Below are 19,497 nucleotides of genomic sequence, written 5' to 3' on the forward strand. Positions count from 1 at the left end.
GGAGGTTCAGGTAAGAGATCCTTCCCCTTCCCTAGACTGTGTACCCTGGGCCCCCCCTAACAAATTTGCGACAGAGGTGATCACTGACCCTACCCTACAAGTATATAGAGATAAAGTCACCTCTGACCTACCTGGGGCGGAGGGGGTGAGATTTGTATGGGATGGACAGCTGTTATACAGGGAGTCAGACAAACAGGTAGCTGGATCAGATCCGATTGTTTTAAGACAGTTAGTTGTACCACAGAGGTACCGAGCCGAATTGCTGCGGATAGAGCACGATATTCCGCAACCGGGCATTTGGGGGTCATTCGTACCCGATACCGACTGACCCAGAGTTTCTTTTGGCCAGGAGTTAGCCAGGAGGTGCGGAAGTATTGCAGTACCTGTGATACGTGCCAGAGGGTAGGGAAGAGGGGAGACCGGCGGAAGGCGAAGTTGCATCCGCTACCTATAATTGAGGAACCCTTCCACAGAATAGCGGTAGATATCATGGGCCCCCTTCAGAAACCTAGCCCTTCGGGCAAGAAATACATTTTAACGGTTGTGGATTACGCCACCCGATATCCAGAGGCGGTGGCCCTGACAAATATACACGCCGAAACCGCGGCCGAGGCCCTGATGCAGATCTTCTCCCGGATGCGGTTACCCAGGGAGATCATCTCGGATCAGGGCACTCAATTTACCGCAGAAGTCACTCAGCAACTCTGGAGATTTTGTGACGTTAAACCCATCATTAATGCCCCATACCATCCCCAGACCAATGGGCTCTGTGAAAAGTTCAATGGCACTTTAAAACAAATGCTCCGAACCTTCTCCGAGACCCACAGGGACTGGGAGCGATTCCTGCCTCACCTCCTCTTTGCTTACCGGGAGGTGCCGCAGGAGTCAACCGGGTTTTCCCCATTTGAGCTGTTATTTGGAAAGAGAGTAAGAGGGCTCCTAGACCTTATTAGAGAACATTGGGAGGGAGACCGGAGCGCAGGCGGTACCCCCATTGTGCCATATGTGTTGGCGCTCCGAGACCGACTGGAGGCCCTAACTAAGACAGTAAGGAAAAACCTTCAGGCAGCTCAGGCGCGCCAATGCACCTGGTATGATCGGGGCGCTAGGGACCATAGCTTCCAGGTTGAGCAGAAAGTTTTAATTTTAAAACCTGTCCGACATGATAAGCTACAGGCCGCCTGGCAAGGCCCTTATAAAGTCGTGGAACAGAGATGTGACACCACTTTTATAATTGGCCCCTGCACAGGAACTGGAGGGTGGCGCATGCTCCATGTGAACATGCTGAAGCCCTACCAGGAACGCTCAGAGGAGGTGACCGCAATTTGTGCACCCAACTCCGACGAGTTTGACAGCCTTCCCCTCCCAGATCTGCTGGGAGACGGTAGGCTGTCTGGGGATTTAGGAGAGGTTGTACTGGGAGACCGGGTGAGCCCACGGGAGCGTACCGAGGTACAGCAGCTGTTGCGAGAGAAGCAAAAGACCTTCTCTAATGTACCTGGATACACTCCTCTGGCTACTCACCGGGTGGAAACCCCAGGGCAACTCCCCATGCGCCAGACCCCATACCGCATCCCTGAAGCGGTACGGTAGAATATGCCGTTTGGGATGAAAAACACTCTGGCTACCTTCCAGTGGATGGTGGACCGACTCCTAGATGGGTTCCAGGACTACACCTATGCATTTTTAGCAATACCTGGCAGGAGCACTTGGCCCATATAGGAGCGGTTCTAGACAGGTTTAGGGAGGCCGGTCTGACGTTGAAACCGGCCAAATGTAGTATAGGAATGGCCGAGGTACAATACCTGGGACATCGAGTGGGCTGTGGAAAGCAGAAACCAGAACCAGCCAAGGTAGAGGCCCACTCCTAGGACTAAGACTCAGGTGCTAGCATTCCTAGGGACAGCTAATTATAGCGCCCTAGCAAAACCCCTTACTGACCTGACCCGTAAGGACCTTCCCCGCCAAGTAACCTGGACCCCGGAGTGTGAGCAGGCATTCCAACATCTGAAAAATGCACTTAGCAATGCTCCTGTCTTGGCAGCTCCCAACCTAACTAAACGTTTTCTTCTTCACACAGACGCTTCTATGTTTGGATTGGGGGCAGTACTAAGCCAAGTCGGGGCCGATGGCGGAGAACATCCCGTGGCTTACATCAGTCGCAAGTTATTACCCAGAGAAGTAAGCTACGCTGCCATCGAAAAGGAATGCCTGGCTGTGGTGTGGGCCCTTAAGAAGTTGCAGCCGTATTTGTATGGACAGCCCTTTTCATTGCTCACGGATCACAACCTGTTAGTATGGCTGAACCGGGTGGCTGGGGACAATGCCAGGCTGCTGCGCTGTAGTTTGGCGCTGCAGCATTTGACTTTGACATTCAGTACCGCCCGGGGAAACAGAATGGGAACGCTGACGTGTTCTCAAGACAAACCGACCTGGAGAAATGATCCGTGAGCCTCCCCGGACATTCCCAAGCCGATCCATGTTGGATCAGACTGTGTATGCTGGCTTGTGGGCAAGGGGGAGCAGTGTAGCAGATGGTACCAGGGCTGCCCTAAAAGACTGTAATGATATTGCAATTCGTGTGTTGTTTCTGTTTCTATGGTTAAAATGTATGTGGGATTCGTATGATTGTTCGGTAGTTTCCATCCGTACTCCATACGAATGTAAACTACCGAACCAATAGACCACCCCAAAGAGAAGTGTGTACCTTATTAAGCGTTCACACTTCTCTAACCGCAGGTTAATCGGTACTTTAGTGATGTATCTGGGCGGCCATCTTACGCATGAAAATCTCAGCGGTGTTTGGTCGTCTAGTGTCTGGAACTCAAATCGGACACTATTACCCGAACACCGCTGAGACCTCCATGGCTCCGTAACTCCCGAATGGGAAGGCTAATCAGCCTCCCGTTCGGTAGGTTCAAAGTACCGAACAAGGGGATCCATACGAATACAAGATTAATCGTGGATGGCAGTACTTTATATGTGTTTTACCTCCCGAATGAAGACCGACTGCAGGGCCAAAACCCATGGAACCCTTTTCGGATACCACCTTGTGTGCGATCGGTCAAATTACACCCTCCACCTAACTCGCGAATCCCTGGTCCGATCTGGGTGAATTTTGGATATGTTAGTCACCCAGATCAGGGCTACAAGGGGGTACCCACAGTATTATTATTACTACTTGTTTTGGGGTACATTCAGAACTCAGGGAAAAGTACAGTATATATAATGGGATTAAGTGTCATACTGAGGGGAGGAGATGTGTGGGAGGTAATGGTCACACTATTGGATACTGTACTAATTACTGTGAATCCCTCCCTTGCATTGGAGAATGCTTTATAAGGAGACTGTGTGGATTAAAAGTCAGTTCTGCTCCTCATGCTGTGTGTCGTCCAGTCATTGGGATCTGTATGGGGATATTCGTGGATTACTTGTTTGCTGGAATTATTGCTTCATGGTGTTTTTACTACTTGTTCCTGAGCCTCACTGGGATCTATAGTGGAGTTAACCAGTGGAATACCAGGCCTCTGCTACAGTGGGTATCTATGAGAGGCCACAGCAGTCATGTGAAGTTGCAGCATCTCACCTGCAGAGGGCACTTACTTGGTATTTGGAGGCATGATCAGCCTCATGTGTTTGCCCAGTCTTATTATTATTATTTTATTATTTATATAGCACCAGCAAATTCCGTAGCACTGTACAATTAGTGGAATATTATTTCCTTAAAGGGACATTCCAAGGACCAAAAAAAATTTCATTTAAATTACGTTGTTATGGTGCCAGGAGACCACTGAGGTGCTCTTACCTTAAGGGGTTAAACTGTTGAACTTTTTGTTTAATGTCCACTATCCGCCAGGCGGCATCCAGCTTCTGAATTTCAGATTAATGAAGGACAGAGTGCCACTGGGCAGGTGCGCCACAGACTGGCTGTGAGCGGTCAGCTGACGCTTTTAGCCAATTAGTGACTCCCCATTCACTGAACTGGCTTGGAAAGAAACATAACTTTTCCAAGTCAGTTTAGTGAAAGGGGAGTCACTGATTGACTAAAAGCGTCAGCTGACTGCTCTCAGCCAATCAGCGGCACCGCTTCCCAGCGGTGATCAGCGCTTCCTGAATCTTAATATTCAGAAGTCGGATGCCATTCGAGAATGCCTCTAGGGGCCTCCTGGCACCATAACAACTTAATTTAGATAAAGTTGTTTGGTGCCTAAAGTGTCCCTTGTCTACTCTATTCTTGGTGTGTCCTTTTTACATACTGGTTTTACCTCTTATAATCATTTATATAGTCAAGCAACAGTTCCAATAGTTTGTGCAATAGTTCTAGTTCATAGCTTTTTTAGCTGAATTATTTAATTATCCTGTAGTGTATCTCATCTCTTATCTTTTTTAGGACACAGTTTTGCAGACATTAACCTCTCTTATCTGGCTTGACATGGTAAGGTATATCTCAACGTTTCCAGCATGTTAAATTTGCTGAGGAATCTACATTTCATTTTTCCAAAAATCAATATGTGTCAATATGTCTGTGTGTATGTGCATTAATAAAATTTATAATTTGATATTTTCCATGTATTCAAAGTCAATCATTTGAACTGTATCACAGATTCACTGGTTGATATGCCAAAAATGTAAAAATATACCAACCAAGGCCCAAATTAACTAAAGATTTACTAAGCATGAATATACCTTAATAACTGTAAAAGTATGGGAAGTGTAGGAAGACAGGTAAAACCAGCACGGAATGCCTGTCTTGACTGAGCGGAATGCCTGTCTTGACTGAAGATATCTCACTTAAAGGGACACCAAGACCGCGTCATTTCATTGAGATGGTCTGGTGCATTGTCCCTGTCCCCCTTAGTCCTACAATGTAAAACGTTGCAGTTTAATAGTGGCCGTCTAGTGGCCGTCTGCCAGAGAGTCACTAGAGAGTCACTAGAGGTGCTTCCGGGAGTTTACCGGACTCTTGGTTGCCTAAATAATGCTGAATGTCCTCACACTCTTCATGAGGATATCCAGCATCAGTGAAATTGCCAAAGGAAAGCATTGAGTCCAATCTTTCGTATGAGGAGGGCCTAATGTGCCCACAGCGCTCGCCGTTTATGCCCATCACATATTACTCTTCCTCTAAATCCTCCTTCATAGAGCCCTCTTAAAAGTGCACGCTCTGTTTGCAATATTACAAAATTCACTGCTGTCCACGACCTTTTCATCTCTTGTTCCCTAGACTTACTTGCCTTAACAGAAACATGGCTCTCCCCCTCTGACACTGCTACCCCTTTATCTTTATCCTTTGGTGGTCTTCAACTTAATCACAACCCAAGACACTTTGAATGTAAAGGTGGTTGTGTAGGGTTTTTCCTCTCACCTCACTGCTCCTTCAAACCTCTACCCACCCCCCTTCCCTCTCTTTCTCATAATTTGAAATTCATTAAATTCGCCTTTTTAAACCCATCTCTGCTAACATTGCTGTTATTTATCACCTCCTCCTCCCCCTATTCCCCCCCATTCCCCCTGTTCACCTCTCTTCTTTCTTGACCACTCTGTTGCCTGGCTACCCTACTTCCTATCCTCTAATATGCCATCCCTAATTCTCGGGGACTTCTCTTGACCTTGGCACCCTCTAAACTACTTTAAATTACTTCCTCCCTTGGGCTATCACAGTGGGCTAATTCTCCCACCCATGTAGCTGGCAATACCCTCAACCTTATTTTCTCTTATGCATGTACAGTGTCTAATATCTGCAACACTCCATTTCCTCTCTCTGATCACCACCTCTTATCATTTGCCTTGGAGAATCCCCTTACCCAACAACCTCCATCCTGCAACATTTTACTGCTGGCCTTTCTTCCATCTCTGACTGGATGTCCTCCCGCTTTCTGAAACTCAATCTCTCTAAAACTGAGCTCCTTGTCTTTCCTCCTGCTAATACTGATCCTCCTCTTTTGCTCTCCCTTCAAGTTAGTGGTACCCACACCAGTCCATTCTTGCAAGCTTGCAAGCTCGCTGTCTTGGCGATATACTTGATTCTGGCATCACCTTTAAGCCTCACATCCAGTATGTTACCAAATCCTGTAGTTTCCATCTTAAAAACATAGCCCACATCCGCCCCTTTCTCATGCAAGATGCTACTAAGGAACTTGTGCATGCCCTAGTAATTTCCCACATGGATTATTGTAACCCTCTTCTAATTGGTCTGCCCAAAAGCCATATTGCCCCGCTACAGTCTGTAATGAATGCTGCCGCCAGATTGATTTTCCTCTCCAGTCGGTCCTCTCACACCTAACCCCTCTGTCAGTCCTTACATTGGCTTCCTGTTGTCAGGCTGATGATAAGTAGGAGTCACAGCGTGGAAGTAGATTAGCAGGGTCTGGTGCAGGGTAACCGCACGCCCCCTGGTGTTGAGCACCAGCGTTTGTGCGGCCACAAACCAAGACCCTGTAGCAGCTTAGTGGAAGCCAGAGCAGACATATGCTGAGATGTATCCAGTACTAGAAACAAGATAAAGCTAGGATAGACACCAAACAAGAAAACAAGACAAAACTAGTAGAACCCAGAACCAGAGAAGGATAGTAAGCTAAACCCAGAACATATACACAAGACATGAGGAAAACAAGAACATAACATGGGCAAGAAAATATGAAAATAAAAAATGTCAGCGCTATATATGGTAGCCTATACAGTGAGGCAACCTATAAAAATGTGCAGAAAAATCATCAAACAAAACTCTGTGAGTTTAGTAGTAAATGTATAGAAACACTTAAATCCCACAGTAGTCTAGATTTATGCACAAAAAATATATAAAAAAAAAAAACTTGCTTAAGAGTCCATATAGTCTTATAAGGGAGTCTTGAAGGGGTTAATCCTGTGTTGAGATGGGAGATACACTGTAGCTTTTACCTTTAAAAGATACAAAAGAAAACTTTCATAGTGTAAAACCGTTTTATTAAATCACAAGATACCCTTCCCCCCAAATAGGAACCCTTACTTGAGCAAGTTGTGATATTTGTTTCCAATATATCACGAAATACACATTTGTAAAATCAGAGGCTGTGTAGCCGTTTACCGTCCGCTGCTCTCAGTAGTTTCAAAATTCCCGCCCGATCTCAGCGCTGATACGGTGGGTTCTCTCCTGCAGCATGGGAGCATCAGTGTGTGGACGATTGTAAGCCGGCTATGAGCATCAGACCTCTGCACCCGATATCACATCAACGCGTTTCGCCCTCTACACCGGGCTTTGTCAAGATAGTGTATCGGATAAGAACAGCATCTTTAAATACATTTTCTTTTGATCAGCTAATAATCAGCTGCTGATCAAATAATAGTCTAAAACATATTCAGGGTGGAGGATAAACAGGATCCTCTCATTACTTAACAATTTAGAAATGTGTATAACATACACGTACTTCATCTTAATTAAAAATATTAAATCACATCTAAAATCATTATGGAGGAAACATTATAGTTTAAAGAATTGTACTAATGTCAAAAGACAGTAAAATATATTATAAAACATGAGGTAGATGATATAAGTCCTATAGACATTTATACACTTATAGTGATTACTGGGCTTCCTTCTTACATATCCATTAATGGAAAAAGGGCGCATACATAAATAAAATAAAGGGAAGAAAACAACAACCTAATAGAGTATCAATTTCGAAAATAAAAAACAATGATCAGGAAGAAAAAATATCTATTATAATAATATTCCCTATATGCAAATGAAGGGAACACAACATTCCGTATAGTGATAAATCGCTACTAATTCTGTCCAAAAGATGAAGGGGTCTTGAAAATGAGAAAAGTGGAAACCAGAAATAATTTCTCAGAATACAATGGATCCCCCTTATGGACAATTATTCAGATATGACTCGCCTTAAGTTAAAAGATTCCAAACCTATGTGCCTTATATAGAAGTTAGTTACAAAATATTAACAAGTTCTAGGTCCACATTTAAGCCTAGAGGGGTCAGAGATTTTAGATTAAAAATCCACAGCATTTCTTGATATATCAATCTCTTGGCCAGTTCTCCCCCTCTCCATGGAACATTGACCTTTTGTATTCCACAGAAGGTAAGACCGCCTGGGTCACCCCCATGGTGTTCCATGAAGTGTCTAGATACAGAATGTTTGTCGAATTTCCTTTTTATATTGTATATATGCTCATTGATTCTCGTCTTTAACATTCTTTTAGTTTGTCCTATGTATTGTAGTCCGCACGGGCAACTTAAAAGGTATATCACTTGTTTGGAATGACACGTAATACACTCTTTAATGCTATACGTTTTCTTGGTAACTGAAGACTCAAAAGCAGAAATTCCTCTATATGGGGGACCTGTGGTTTTGCATACATTGCAGATCCCACACTTAAAAAAACCTTTCTCCGTATTCAAAAAATGTGTTATAGGTTTTGTCTGTCTATAACTATGCACCAGCTGATTTCTAATCGTGGGTGCCCCCCTAAAAATAATTGTTGGTTTCTGAGGTAGAAGTGGGGCCAGAATAGGGTCTTTATGTAAAAAGTGCCAGTGCTTGTTGATTGTTCTCCTTAAAAGGTGTGCGTGACTGCTGTAGTTAAAAATAATGGGACACTTAAAATTCTGTAGATTCTCCTTATCTTTCTTAGATGGGTTTATAAGAGTGGTTCTCTCCAAGTCCTTCACTCTATTAAGTGCGAGTTCTAGAAGTTCGGGTTCATAGGCTTTCTCTATAAATTGTTGTTTGACTTGTTCTAACTGTTGTTCACATGTTGCAGGATCCGTGCAATTTTTCTTTATTCTTTGAAACTGTCCATATGGGACATTGGTCAGCCATGGTGGATGATGGCAGCTGGTTCTTAGGATAAAGCTGTTAACGTCAACCATCTTGAAGAAGGTTTTTGATTTTAAGATTCCTTCCTCCACATAGAGGACTAAGTCTAAGAAATCCACACTAGTAGCACTATATTTAGAGGTGAAAACTAAGTTGGATCCATTTTTGTTCATGTGGTCCAAAAACGCGGAGAGTTCAAGTTCCTCCCCTTCCCAAATAAAAAAGCAGTCATCGATATACCTTCTATAGAGGACCAGGTTCGTCACCCACGAATGACCGCCCCATACGTTCATGTCCTCCCAGTCTGCCATGAACATATTGGCATAACTGGGTGCGAACCTGGTCCCCATAGCGTTTCCCGTGACTTGTAGGTAAATCTCGTCATCATGCCAGAAAAAATTATGGGTCAAAATAAAATTAATGCACTCAATTAGAAACTCAACTTGTTCCATTTGCAGTTCTGAATCTCTATACAAAATATTCCTAATTGCTTTTAATCCCATTTCGTGTTGGATGACTGTGTACAACGATGTTACGTCACAAGTCACCAACCAGTAGTTCTTTTTCCAGGTTATATTTCCTAATAGGCGGAGTAATTCACTGCTGTCCTTTAGGTATGATTTAGTGGTTTTGACTGCGGGTTGTAACAATACATCTATATATTGGGATAGATTCGAGGTCAAAGACCCAATCCCTGAAATAATGGGTCTACCTGGTGGCCTAGTCATGTGCTTATGGACCTTAGGAAGGAAGTAAAAAACTGCCCTCCTAGGATGTAGATTGTGAACAAAGTCGTGTTCTTTCTTAGTCAGGATCCCCATATGTTCCCCTCTATCCAAAAGTGATGCAAGTTCAGCTTGGAATTCAATGCTGGGATCTTTGTTCAATGGTTTATAAGTGCTTGTGTCTTTTAATAGTCTAAGGCACTCCCTTTCATAATACTCTACATCCATTAATACTGTCCCCCCACCCTTATCTGCGGGTTTAATCACTAGGTCCTTATTGTCACGCAATTCTTTTAAGGCTTTTCTTTCCTCCACTGTAAGATTGTGGTGCCTATTAGAAATTTTGTTAGGAATTTTCTCTAAATCCTCCAGTACCGCTATGCTGAATGCACTCATTTGTGCGCTTGGAGGGTTCGGCGGACAAAATTTAGATTTCTGTTGGAGAGGTGTATGTAGGAAAACATTATCTTGTCTTTTATTATTGGTGTTAAAGGGATTATTCGAAAAAAAACGTTTCAAATTTAAAGTCCTCATAAATTTCTGGACATCCAAAAAGTTAGTAAAAGGGTCAGACTTTGTAGCAGGAGCATATTTTAGACCTTTATTAAGAAGTCTGATTTGACTTGAAGTCAATTCAGTCTTAGATAGATTAAAGATCCCCATTGGTTCTACCATTTTGTTCTTTTTCCTTCTCTGTACTCCTCTTCCTCCTCTACTTCCCCTCTGTGTGGTCTCTTTAATCGTTCTTTCGGTTTCTGGTTTTGAAAACGAGGATTCGTAAATAAATGGCGTGGTCCTAAAAAATCTTTCCCCCCAATGTGGTTAGAGTTATTGTTAGGCTTATCAAATGTGTCATCTTCTTTCTTTGATAATGCTTCAAATCTATTAGACATGTACTCTATTCTGGGAAAGGTTTTCTGTTGTGGTTGTGGTGCTTTAGAGTGGAAGTTAGATGAATTCCTCCGTTTTTTGTTTGTCACCAAAGTCCGTGTCATTCCAAACAAGTGATATACCTTTTAAGTTGCCCGTGCGGACTACAATACGTAGGACAAACTAAAAGAATGTTAAAGACGAGAATCAATGAGCATATATACAATATAAAAAGGAAATTCGACAAACATTCTGTATCTAGACACTTCATGGAACACCATGGGGGTGACCCAGGCGGTCTTACCTTCTGTGGAATACAAAAGGTCAATGTTCCATGGAGAGGGGGAGAACTGGCCAAGAGATTGATATATCAAGAAATGCTGTGGATTTTTAATCTAAAATCTCTGACCCCTCTAGGCTTAAATGTGGACCTAGAACTTGTTAATATTTTGTAACTAACTTCTATATAAGGCACATAGGTTTGGAATCTTTTAACTTAAGGCGAGTCATATCTGAATAATTGTCCATAAGGGGGATCCATTGTATTCTGAGAAATTATTTCTGGTTTCCACTTTTCTCATTTTCAAGACCCCTTCATCTTTTGGACAGAATTAGTAGCGATTTATCACTATACGGAATGTTGTGTTCCCTTCATTTGCATATAGGGAATATTATTATAATAGATATTTTTTCTTCCTGATCATTGTTTTTTGGGGTACAGATATACTGTTTCATTAGCTGTACACCTCCAGAATAGTAATATAGACATCAGATGTCACTATTCCATTTTATTAGATTCAATACACCTCTATTAACAGTATTTTCGAAATTGATACTCTATTAGGTTGTTGTTTTCTTCCCTTTATTTTATTTATGTATGCGCCCTTTTTCCATTAATGGATATGTAAGAAGGAAGCCCAGTAATCACTATAAGTGTATAAATGTCTATAGGACTTATATCATCTACCTCATGTTTTATAATATATTTTACTGTCTTTTGACATTAGTACAATTCTTTAAACTATAATGTTTCCTCCATAATGATTTTAGATGTGATTTAATATTTTTAATTAAGATGAAGTACGTGTATGTTATACACATTTCTAAATTGTTAAGTAATGAGAGGATCCTGTTTATCCTCCACCCTGAATATGTTTTAGACTATTATTTGATCAGCAGCTGATTATTAGCTGATCAAAAGAAAATGTATTTAAAGATGCTGTTCTTATCCGATACACTATCTTGACAAAGCCCGGTGTAGAGGGCGAAACGCGTTGATGTGATATCGGGTGCAGAGGTCTGATGCTCATAGCCGGCTTACAATCGTCCACACACTGATGCTCCCATGCTGCAGGAGAGAACCCACCGTATCAGCGCTGAGATCGGGCGGGAATTTTGAAACTACTGAGAGCAGCGGACGGTAAACGGCTACACAGCCTCTGATTTTACAAATGTGTATTTCGTGATATATTGGAAACAAATATCACAACTTGCTCAAGTAAGGGTTCCTATTTGGGGGGAAGGGTATCTTGTGATTTAATAAAACGGTTTTACACTATGAAAGTTTTCTTTTGTATCTTTTAAAGGTAAAAGCTACAGTGTATCTCCCATCTCAACACAGGATTAACCCCTTCAAGACTCCCTTATAAGACTATATGGACTCTTAAGCAAGTTTTTTTTTTTATATATTTTTTGTGCATAAATCTAGACTACTGTGGGATTTAAGTGTTTCTATACATTTACTACTAAACTCACAGAGTTTTGTTTGATGATTTTTCTGCACATTTTTATAGGTTGCCTCACTGTATAGGCTACCATATATAGCGCTGACATTTTTTATTTTCATATACTAGGGCATGATCATTAAGGAGTTTTGCTTTATGTCCAGCTGCTAACGTTTAAACTATACCATTTTTATTATTTATTATTTACTATTTGTATCTTGTTTATATTTACTTTTTAAAAGGTGCGCTCTCCTGTATTTTACAAATAACATGGGCAAGACTGGACAGGACTGTACATGGACTGGGTATACAAACTAAAACAAGACAAGAAATATTAGGCAAAACAAGAGGAGGCATAACTAAGCACTAATGAGAAAAGTATGGGGATTTAGTTACATTATATGATCATACATTGCATAAGCCTGCCACAACGCCAATGTACCCCATATTCGGCAGGTCCTACACTGCCTAATGTTCACTAAAAGAACCATACTAGACCAATAGTACTTACCTGCAAGAAAGAGCAGAAGTCTTGAGCAGCTGCCAGCAGGAACCCTGGAACCAAAGGGAAAATGGAAAACAACGGGTGTGGCAAAAAACAAACATTTAAATGAAACCAAGAGACTGGGAAATCCAGGGACGGAATATAAGAATGAACCCAGAAACCCAGCAATAAAGAAAACCAGACACAGAATAGAAAACCAAAAACCAAGAAATACTAAACAAGAATAGTAACAGGAGTAGTGGATACCAGAAGCCAAGTCCAGACATAGAACAGAGCAGAGCAGATCATGACACCTGTATCCTATAGAAGTCAATTCAAAGTACTAATCCATACCTATAAAGCATTGAACAATTCTAGCCCCTCTTATATCTCCTCACAGATACATAGGTATGCCTCTTCTTCAGGGGAGGGCTGGCAGCGTTAGGCCTGGGGGGCAAAACCAGTCAAGTGGCCCATTGCGCCACCAAATCAGTTCTCCATCCATGCCCACCTTTTCCTGGTTTTATAACGGATATTGATGTTATGCTAATCAGTAGCTCTTTGCCATACCTGCTCCTTCACGGCTCTGACTTTCAATGTTGTCAGAGCACAGGCTGAGAATCTCTGAGCCTGTGCTCTGACTCACTAACTGAGCGCCGGAACCACGAGGGAGAGGATATGATCTGACTGCACCTACTGCTGGTGCGCACCAGTGGACCACCAGCGAATCGTTTAAATTAAATATGCTGGTGTACCCAACTTGCGAGCTGTGTTGGCCGCCGGGTGCCTCTGTTGTCATGGCACCCTGCGTGACCGTACAGCTTGCCCACCCCAACGGCTGGCCCTGCTGACACACACTGACGTTACTACTTAGACATCACTCAATATTAATACAGACATCAGAGTAAACACCAATAAACTGTGGAAACAGAGCTGATCCCCCCAAAAAAGGTTTGCTTAGAGGATTTATTGCAAGATTAAATCATGCCTCCTCCTCTCTCCCCCCAATGCGCTGCTCTGTAGGCTGGGAGGAAGTGAAGAGTAATCACAGTCTCCCAGCACAACGCCACCTGTGGCTGCATGGGGAACAGCTGTTTAATGTAATGCTTGCAGGACGGCCAGCTGCCGCAGAACCTCTTTGTTTCCGTCTCTGCAAAGGGCTCCAGGCACTGCTTGTTGTGAGTGTGACCCACTGTAAATTAGGGGCAGAGGACAGAGGGCACTTGCACTACGGTCAAGACGGGTCTGGGCAGGAGGAGAGTGCAGTGCAATCAGTGCACTCCCCTCCTGTGGGTCACCAGTAGACTGGTGCACCTGCCCAGGATCAGAGCCGGTGCAAGGATTTTTGCCACCCTAGACAAAATATAAATTTGCCGCCCCCCCATGTGAGATCACAATGCCCCACCCATATGATCTGCCATATGAACTAACGCCAGTGCTGCACACAGTGTGTGTTTACATTAAAAAGCCTGCAGGGACCAGCTATAGACACCAGGACCACTTCATTAAGCTATAGTGTCCCTTTAATGTGAGGTAAATTATAGATTAGTGTCACTAATAATATACTAGATTGCCTACTTACAATTAGATGAGGATGATGATGGGCTGCAGTTTGGCTCCACTGGTCTGGTGTAGAACAGGATCTCTGGGGGCTGTTTGCAACTGTGGTCACAAAATTCAATGTTCTGGGAGAATTGGAAGCAGCTCCATTTTTTGGGGGCCTCTTACACAGCTCAAGGTCTGGGCCCCAGGGCCTGACGGTGGGTATGCCCATAAGGCCCACTCATAAGTCCACTTATATGTTCCACCCACCCATGAGTTCGCTCACAGGGAGTGGAGTGTGTAGGGGATGTGTTATGTGTTATTGTAGAGGATCTAATATGTGTGCTTAGGGTATGTAGTGTATAGGGATACCAGTTTGTGCAGGTGATGCAGTGTGTTTGTGTGTAGTGGAAGCAGTGTGTATTTGTGTATAAGGGATGTATTATGTGTTTCTGGTTGTGTGTGAGGGATGCATTGTGTGAATCTGTGTTTGTATGCATAAGGGATGCAAGGTGTGTGTCTGTATGTGTGTGCATTGAGTGTAAGAGATGCATTGTGTTTCTGTGTGTATGTAAGAAAAACAGTGTGTGTGTTTGCATGTGTGTGTAAGGGTTTGCATTGTATGTTTCTGTGTATGTGTGCAAATGATGCATTGTCTTTGTGTGTAAGGGTTGCATTGTGTGTGTGTGTGTAATGGATGCATTGTGTGTTTCTCTGTGTGTAAGGGAAGCATGTTGTGTTTCTGTGTATGTATAGGGATGCATTGTGTGTTTCTGTGTATGTATAGGGATGCATTGTGTGTGTGTGTGTGTGCGCGCGTAGTGTGAAAGAGCTCCCTGTCTTGCCCCCTGTCCTATAGAGCTGTCCCTTCTGTCCCTTAGAGCTCTCCCCTGCCCCTTAGTGGTCTCTCCTCACCCCCACCCTCCCCTAGCGGTATCTTCTCACACTCACCCACCCTCCCTGTGCTCTTCTCATCCCCCCCCTCCACCCTCCCTGTGTTCTTCTCACTCCTCCCTCTGTGTGTTCTCCTCACCCCCCCTCCTCCCTGTGTTCTTCTTACTTCCCCCCTTGTTCTTCTTACTCCCCCTTCTTCTTCTTACCCCCTCTTCTTACCCCCACTTCTTCTTAACCCCTTCTTCATACCCCATTCTTCTTCTTACACCCCCTACTTCTTCTTACCCCCCCTTCTTCTTCTCACCCCCCTTATTCTTCTTACCCCCTTCTTCTTCTTCTTACCCCCCTTCTTCTTCATCTTACTCCCCTTCTTCTTCTTACTCCCCCTTCTTCTTACCCCTTCTTCTTCTTACCCCCTTCTTCTAATTACTCCCCACTCTTGTTCTTCTTACTCCCCCCTTCTTCTTCTTACCCCCCTCTTTTTCTTATCTCCCCTCCTTCTTACTTCCCCCTTCTTCTTCTTTCCCCTTCTTCGTCTTACTCTCCACTCTTATTATTCTTACTACCCCCTCTTTTTCTTACTCCCTCCTCTTCTTCTTCTTACTTCCCCCTTTTTCTTCTTACCCCCCTCTTTTTCTTATCTCCCCTCCTTCTTACTCCCCCTCCCCCTCTTCTTACTCCCCTCCCTCTTCTTCCCCCTTTTTTTCTTTTCTCCCCTCCTTCTAACACTCCCCCCTCCCCTCTTCTTACTCCCCCTCTTCTTACTCCCCTCCCCTCTTCTTACTCCCCCCTCCCCTTACTCCCCCCTCCCCTCTTACTCCCCCCTCTTATTATCCCCCCTGCCCTCTTCTTACTCCCCCTTCTTCTTACTCTCCCCCCTCGCCTCTTCTTACTCTGCCCCTCCGCTTACTTCCCCCTCCGCTTACTCCCCTCTCCCCTCTTACTCCCCCCTCTTCTTACTCCCCTCTCCCCTCCCCTCTTCTTACTCCCCCCTCTTCTTACTCCCCCTCCCCTCTTACTCCCCCCTCCCCTCTTACTCCCCCCTCCCCTCTCCCATCTTCTTACCCCCCTCCCTTCTTCCTACTCCCCTCTCCCCTCTTCTTACTCTCCCCCCTCCCGTCCTCTTACTCCCCCCTCCCCTCTTCTTACTCTCCCCCCTCCCCTCTTCTTACTCTTTCCCCTCCCCTCTTCTTACTCTCCCCCCTCCCCTCTTCTTACTCTCCCCCCTCCCCTCTTCTTACTCTCCCCCCTCCCCTTAATCTCCCCCCTCCCCTCTTCTTACTCTCCCCCCTCCCCTCTTCTTACTCTCCCCCCTCCCCTCCTCTTGCTCTCCTCCCCCCTCCCCTCCTCTCCCCCCTCCCCTCCTCTTATTCTCTCCCCCCCTCCCCTCCTCTTATTCTCTCCCCCCCTCCTCTTATGCTCTCCCCCCCTCCCCTCCTCTTAATCTCTCCCCCCCTCCCCTCCTCTTATTCTCTCCCCCTCCCCTCCCCCCTCCCCTCCTCTTATTCTCTCCCCCCCTCCTCTTATTCTCTCCCCACATCCCCTCCTCTTATTCTCTCCCCCCTCCTCTTCTCCTCTTATTCTCTCCCCTTCTCCTCTTATTCTCCCCCTCCTCTTATGCTCTCCCCCCTCCTCTTATTCTCTCCCCCCCTCCCCTCCTCTTATTCTCCCCCCCTCCCCTCCTCTTATTCTCCCCCCCTCCCCTCCTCTTATTCTCTCCCCCCCTCCCCTCCTCTTATTCTCTCCCCCCTCCCCTCCTCTTATTCTCTCCCCCCCCTCCCCTCCTCTTATTCTCCCCCCCTCCCCTCCTCTTATTCTCTCCTCCCCCTCCCCTCCTCTTATTCTCTCCCCCCCTCCCCTCCTCTTATTCTCCCCCCCCTCCCCTCCTCTTATTCTCTCCCACCCTCCCCTCCTCTTATTCTCTCCCACCCTCCCCTCCTCTTATTCTCTCCCCCCCTCCCCTCCTCTTATTCTCTTTACAGAGCGCTCAGGCGGCTGCAGCATTTAAAGGGCCGGCCCGCCGCGACCGGTCCTAAAAGAATTTTTGGCGGCCTGGGGGGCAATTGCCTCCCTGCCCCCCGGCCCAGCCCGCCCCTGCTCTTCTTGGTCTCTCAGCTCTGCCCATAACCTTCTCCTTTCCACTGCTCGCACCCGTACAGCCAACTCACACTTGCAGGACTTCTCGGGCGGTTCCCTACCTATGGAATAGCCTGCCTACCACCATCAGACTCTCCCTAGACTTCAGTCATTTAATAAGTGTCTTGAAGCCCATCTATTTAGGAAAGCTTATGGCCTTCCAGAGTAACCCCGACTTCACATACCTGTCCCTTGCTCTCTCCTAAAGGGCAGCACTCTACTCTTCCTTCAAGCTCTGCTTCACTCCCACCTTTTGTGATTACTCTCTCCTTGTCACATCCTGTTCCTCGCTGCAGATCATTTTGGCCTTAGCATCTGGTATCCAGTACTCTTTTTACAATTCTTGTTTAATTTTTCTTGGTTTTTTGGTTTTCTATTCTTTGTCTGGTTTTCTTTATGCTGGGTTTTTCTGGGTTCATTCCTGTAATTCATCCCTGGGATTCCTAGTCTCCAGGTTTCCTTTAAATGTTTGTTTTATGTTGCCACACCCGTTTGTTTTCCATCATTCCTTTGTTTCAGAGTTCCTGCAGGCAGCTGCTCAAGGCTTCTGCCCTTTCTTGCAGGTAAGTGCTATTCATGTGTTCTTTGGTTGTTTTAGCATACATTAGGCAGTGTAGGGCCTTCCAGATAGGGGGTACATTGGCGTTGTTGGCTGGCTTATGCAATGTATGATCATATAATGTGACTAAATCCCCATGATTTTCATATATAGTGCTTAGTTATTTCTCCTCTTGTTTTGCCTATCTTATCTTGTCTTGTTTTAGTTTGTATACCCAGTCCATGTACAGTCCTGTCCAGACATGCCCATGTTATGTTCATGTTTTCCTCATGTCTTGTGTACATGTTCTGGGTTCTGCTTTCTGTCCTGATCCAGTTCTGGGTTCTATTAGTTCTGTATTGTTTTCATGTTTGGTGCCTTTCCTAGCCTTGTCTTGTTTCTGTACTGGATACATTCTTGCTGCAGAGCCTCCCTATTCAGCTCCTGGGTGGTCTGCTTATTTCCTAGCTCCTAGTTCCTGGGATCCGCTTAAGCTGCATCAGGGCCGTGGTATGTGGCTGCACAAACGCTGGTGCTCAACACCAGGGGGCGTGCGGTTATCCTGCACCAGACCCTGCTAATCCACCTCCACACTGTGACTCATACTCTGAACATCAGGCATACTGGGTCCCGGTCCTCGCACCGTCGCCTGGACAGTGTCTGGGTCCCGGGCACCGGACCGCCACCCTGACACTCCTGTCCTATTGTGTTTTATACCTCATCTCCTCTAGACTCGTTTGAGCAGGGCCATCTTCAACCTATCGTTCCTGTAAGTTTTTTGAAATTGTCCTATTTATTGGTGTAACGGATCTCCGTGTACTCCGACCGAGTATCCTCCGTTGATGGATGCTCCTAGCGCTTCCAGAGGACTCCAAGCACTCCACCAGACACCATAAGCACCGCAGGCTGCAGCTATCTCCCTTCAGAACGAAGCAGGAACAAGCTCTTACAAGAGCTAAGTGATTAAGCTCAGGGGAATATGCAGAGCATAGCAATCCCCAGTGTAATACAGCAATTCCCTCCAATAACGAGACGAGGCTACGTTTTGAAGGGTCAAGAAGAACTGAGGACTGGGACACCCAGCCTGCTTTTTATTACAAAAAGGTACACACAGGACACTCCCAGGGGGAGGTTGAAATTAACCAATCACATACATGGTACCACCCCCACGTCTCCTCCCCTCAGATAAACATATAGCATAATTATAGCATACAGTAAAAATACAGTTTTCACACATACACCGTAACTTTAAAACTATACATTCAATCTCCATTTGAACTCAGCATACATCAAACATAAACACTTCCAAAAATCAGCCAAATCCCTGCAGTGGATCAAAAGTTAGCTGGAGGTCCCTTTATGACCGACCGCAAGCATAATTTCCTGCCCAAAACAGTTCCATAGATTTGGGCTGTGCGGTCGGTCAATTTCATGCCGAAAAACGACTAAGTCCCATTTTGAAGTCCCATTTTGTCTCTGGAGCTGAAAAACGAAGTGTAGGAGAAGGTAAGGGTCAGCGGTGTTCGGTAAAATGTGTAGCCGATTTCAGTTCCACAGAATCTTTAGCATACACCGCTGACCGCATTTGAATGAACAAAGATGGCCGCCGCCACGTGCAATTAACCTGCAGTAACCTCACAGCCTGGGAGGTAACTTGCCTGCATACTTTAACTTCTGGGTGGTCCGCCTGTGTGGTACTTGGTTCAGTAAGCCCTATTTACTGAACCAAGTAGGAGAAAGCCAGGAACAAGTTATTTTATCGGTCTGGGGACAT

At 45.0% G+C, this 19,497-nt stretch overlaps 1 protein-coding gene across 1 annotated transcript in view; it reads left to right on the forward strand.

Annotated features, from left to right (window-relative positions):
* The window catches only part of LOC134579476 (5-hydroxytryptamine receptor 3A-like), a 73,647-nt gene that overhangs the window by 46,923 nt on the left and 7,227 nt on the right, over window positions 1-19,497 (forward strand). The window contains exon 3 of the mRNA XM_063438782.1: window positions 4,391-4,435. Coding sequence (XP_063294852.1) covers window positions 4,391-4,435 — 45 coding nt within the window. The remainder of the gene's footprint in view (window positions 1-4,390; window positions 4,436-19,497) is intronic.

The sequence above is a fragment of the Pelobates fuscus genome, chromosome 12 (genome assembly GCF_036172605.1).
Source record: "Pelobates fuscus isolate aPelFus1 chromosome 12, aPelFus1.pri, whole genome shotgun sequence".
Taxonomy (NCBI): domain Eukaryota; kingdom Metazoa; phylum Chordata; class Amphibia; order Anura; family Pelobatidae; genus Pelobates; species Pelobates fuscus.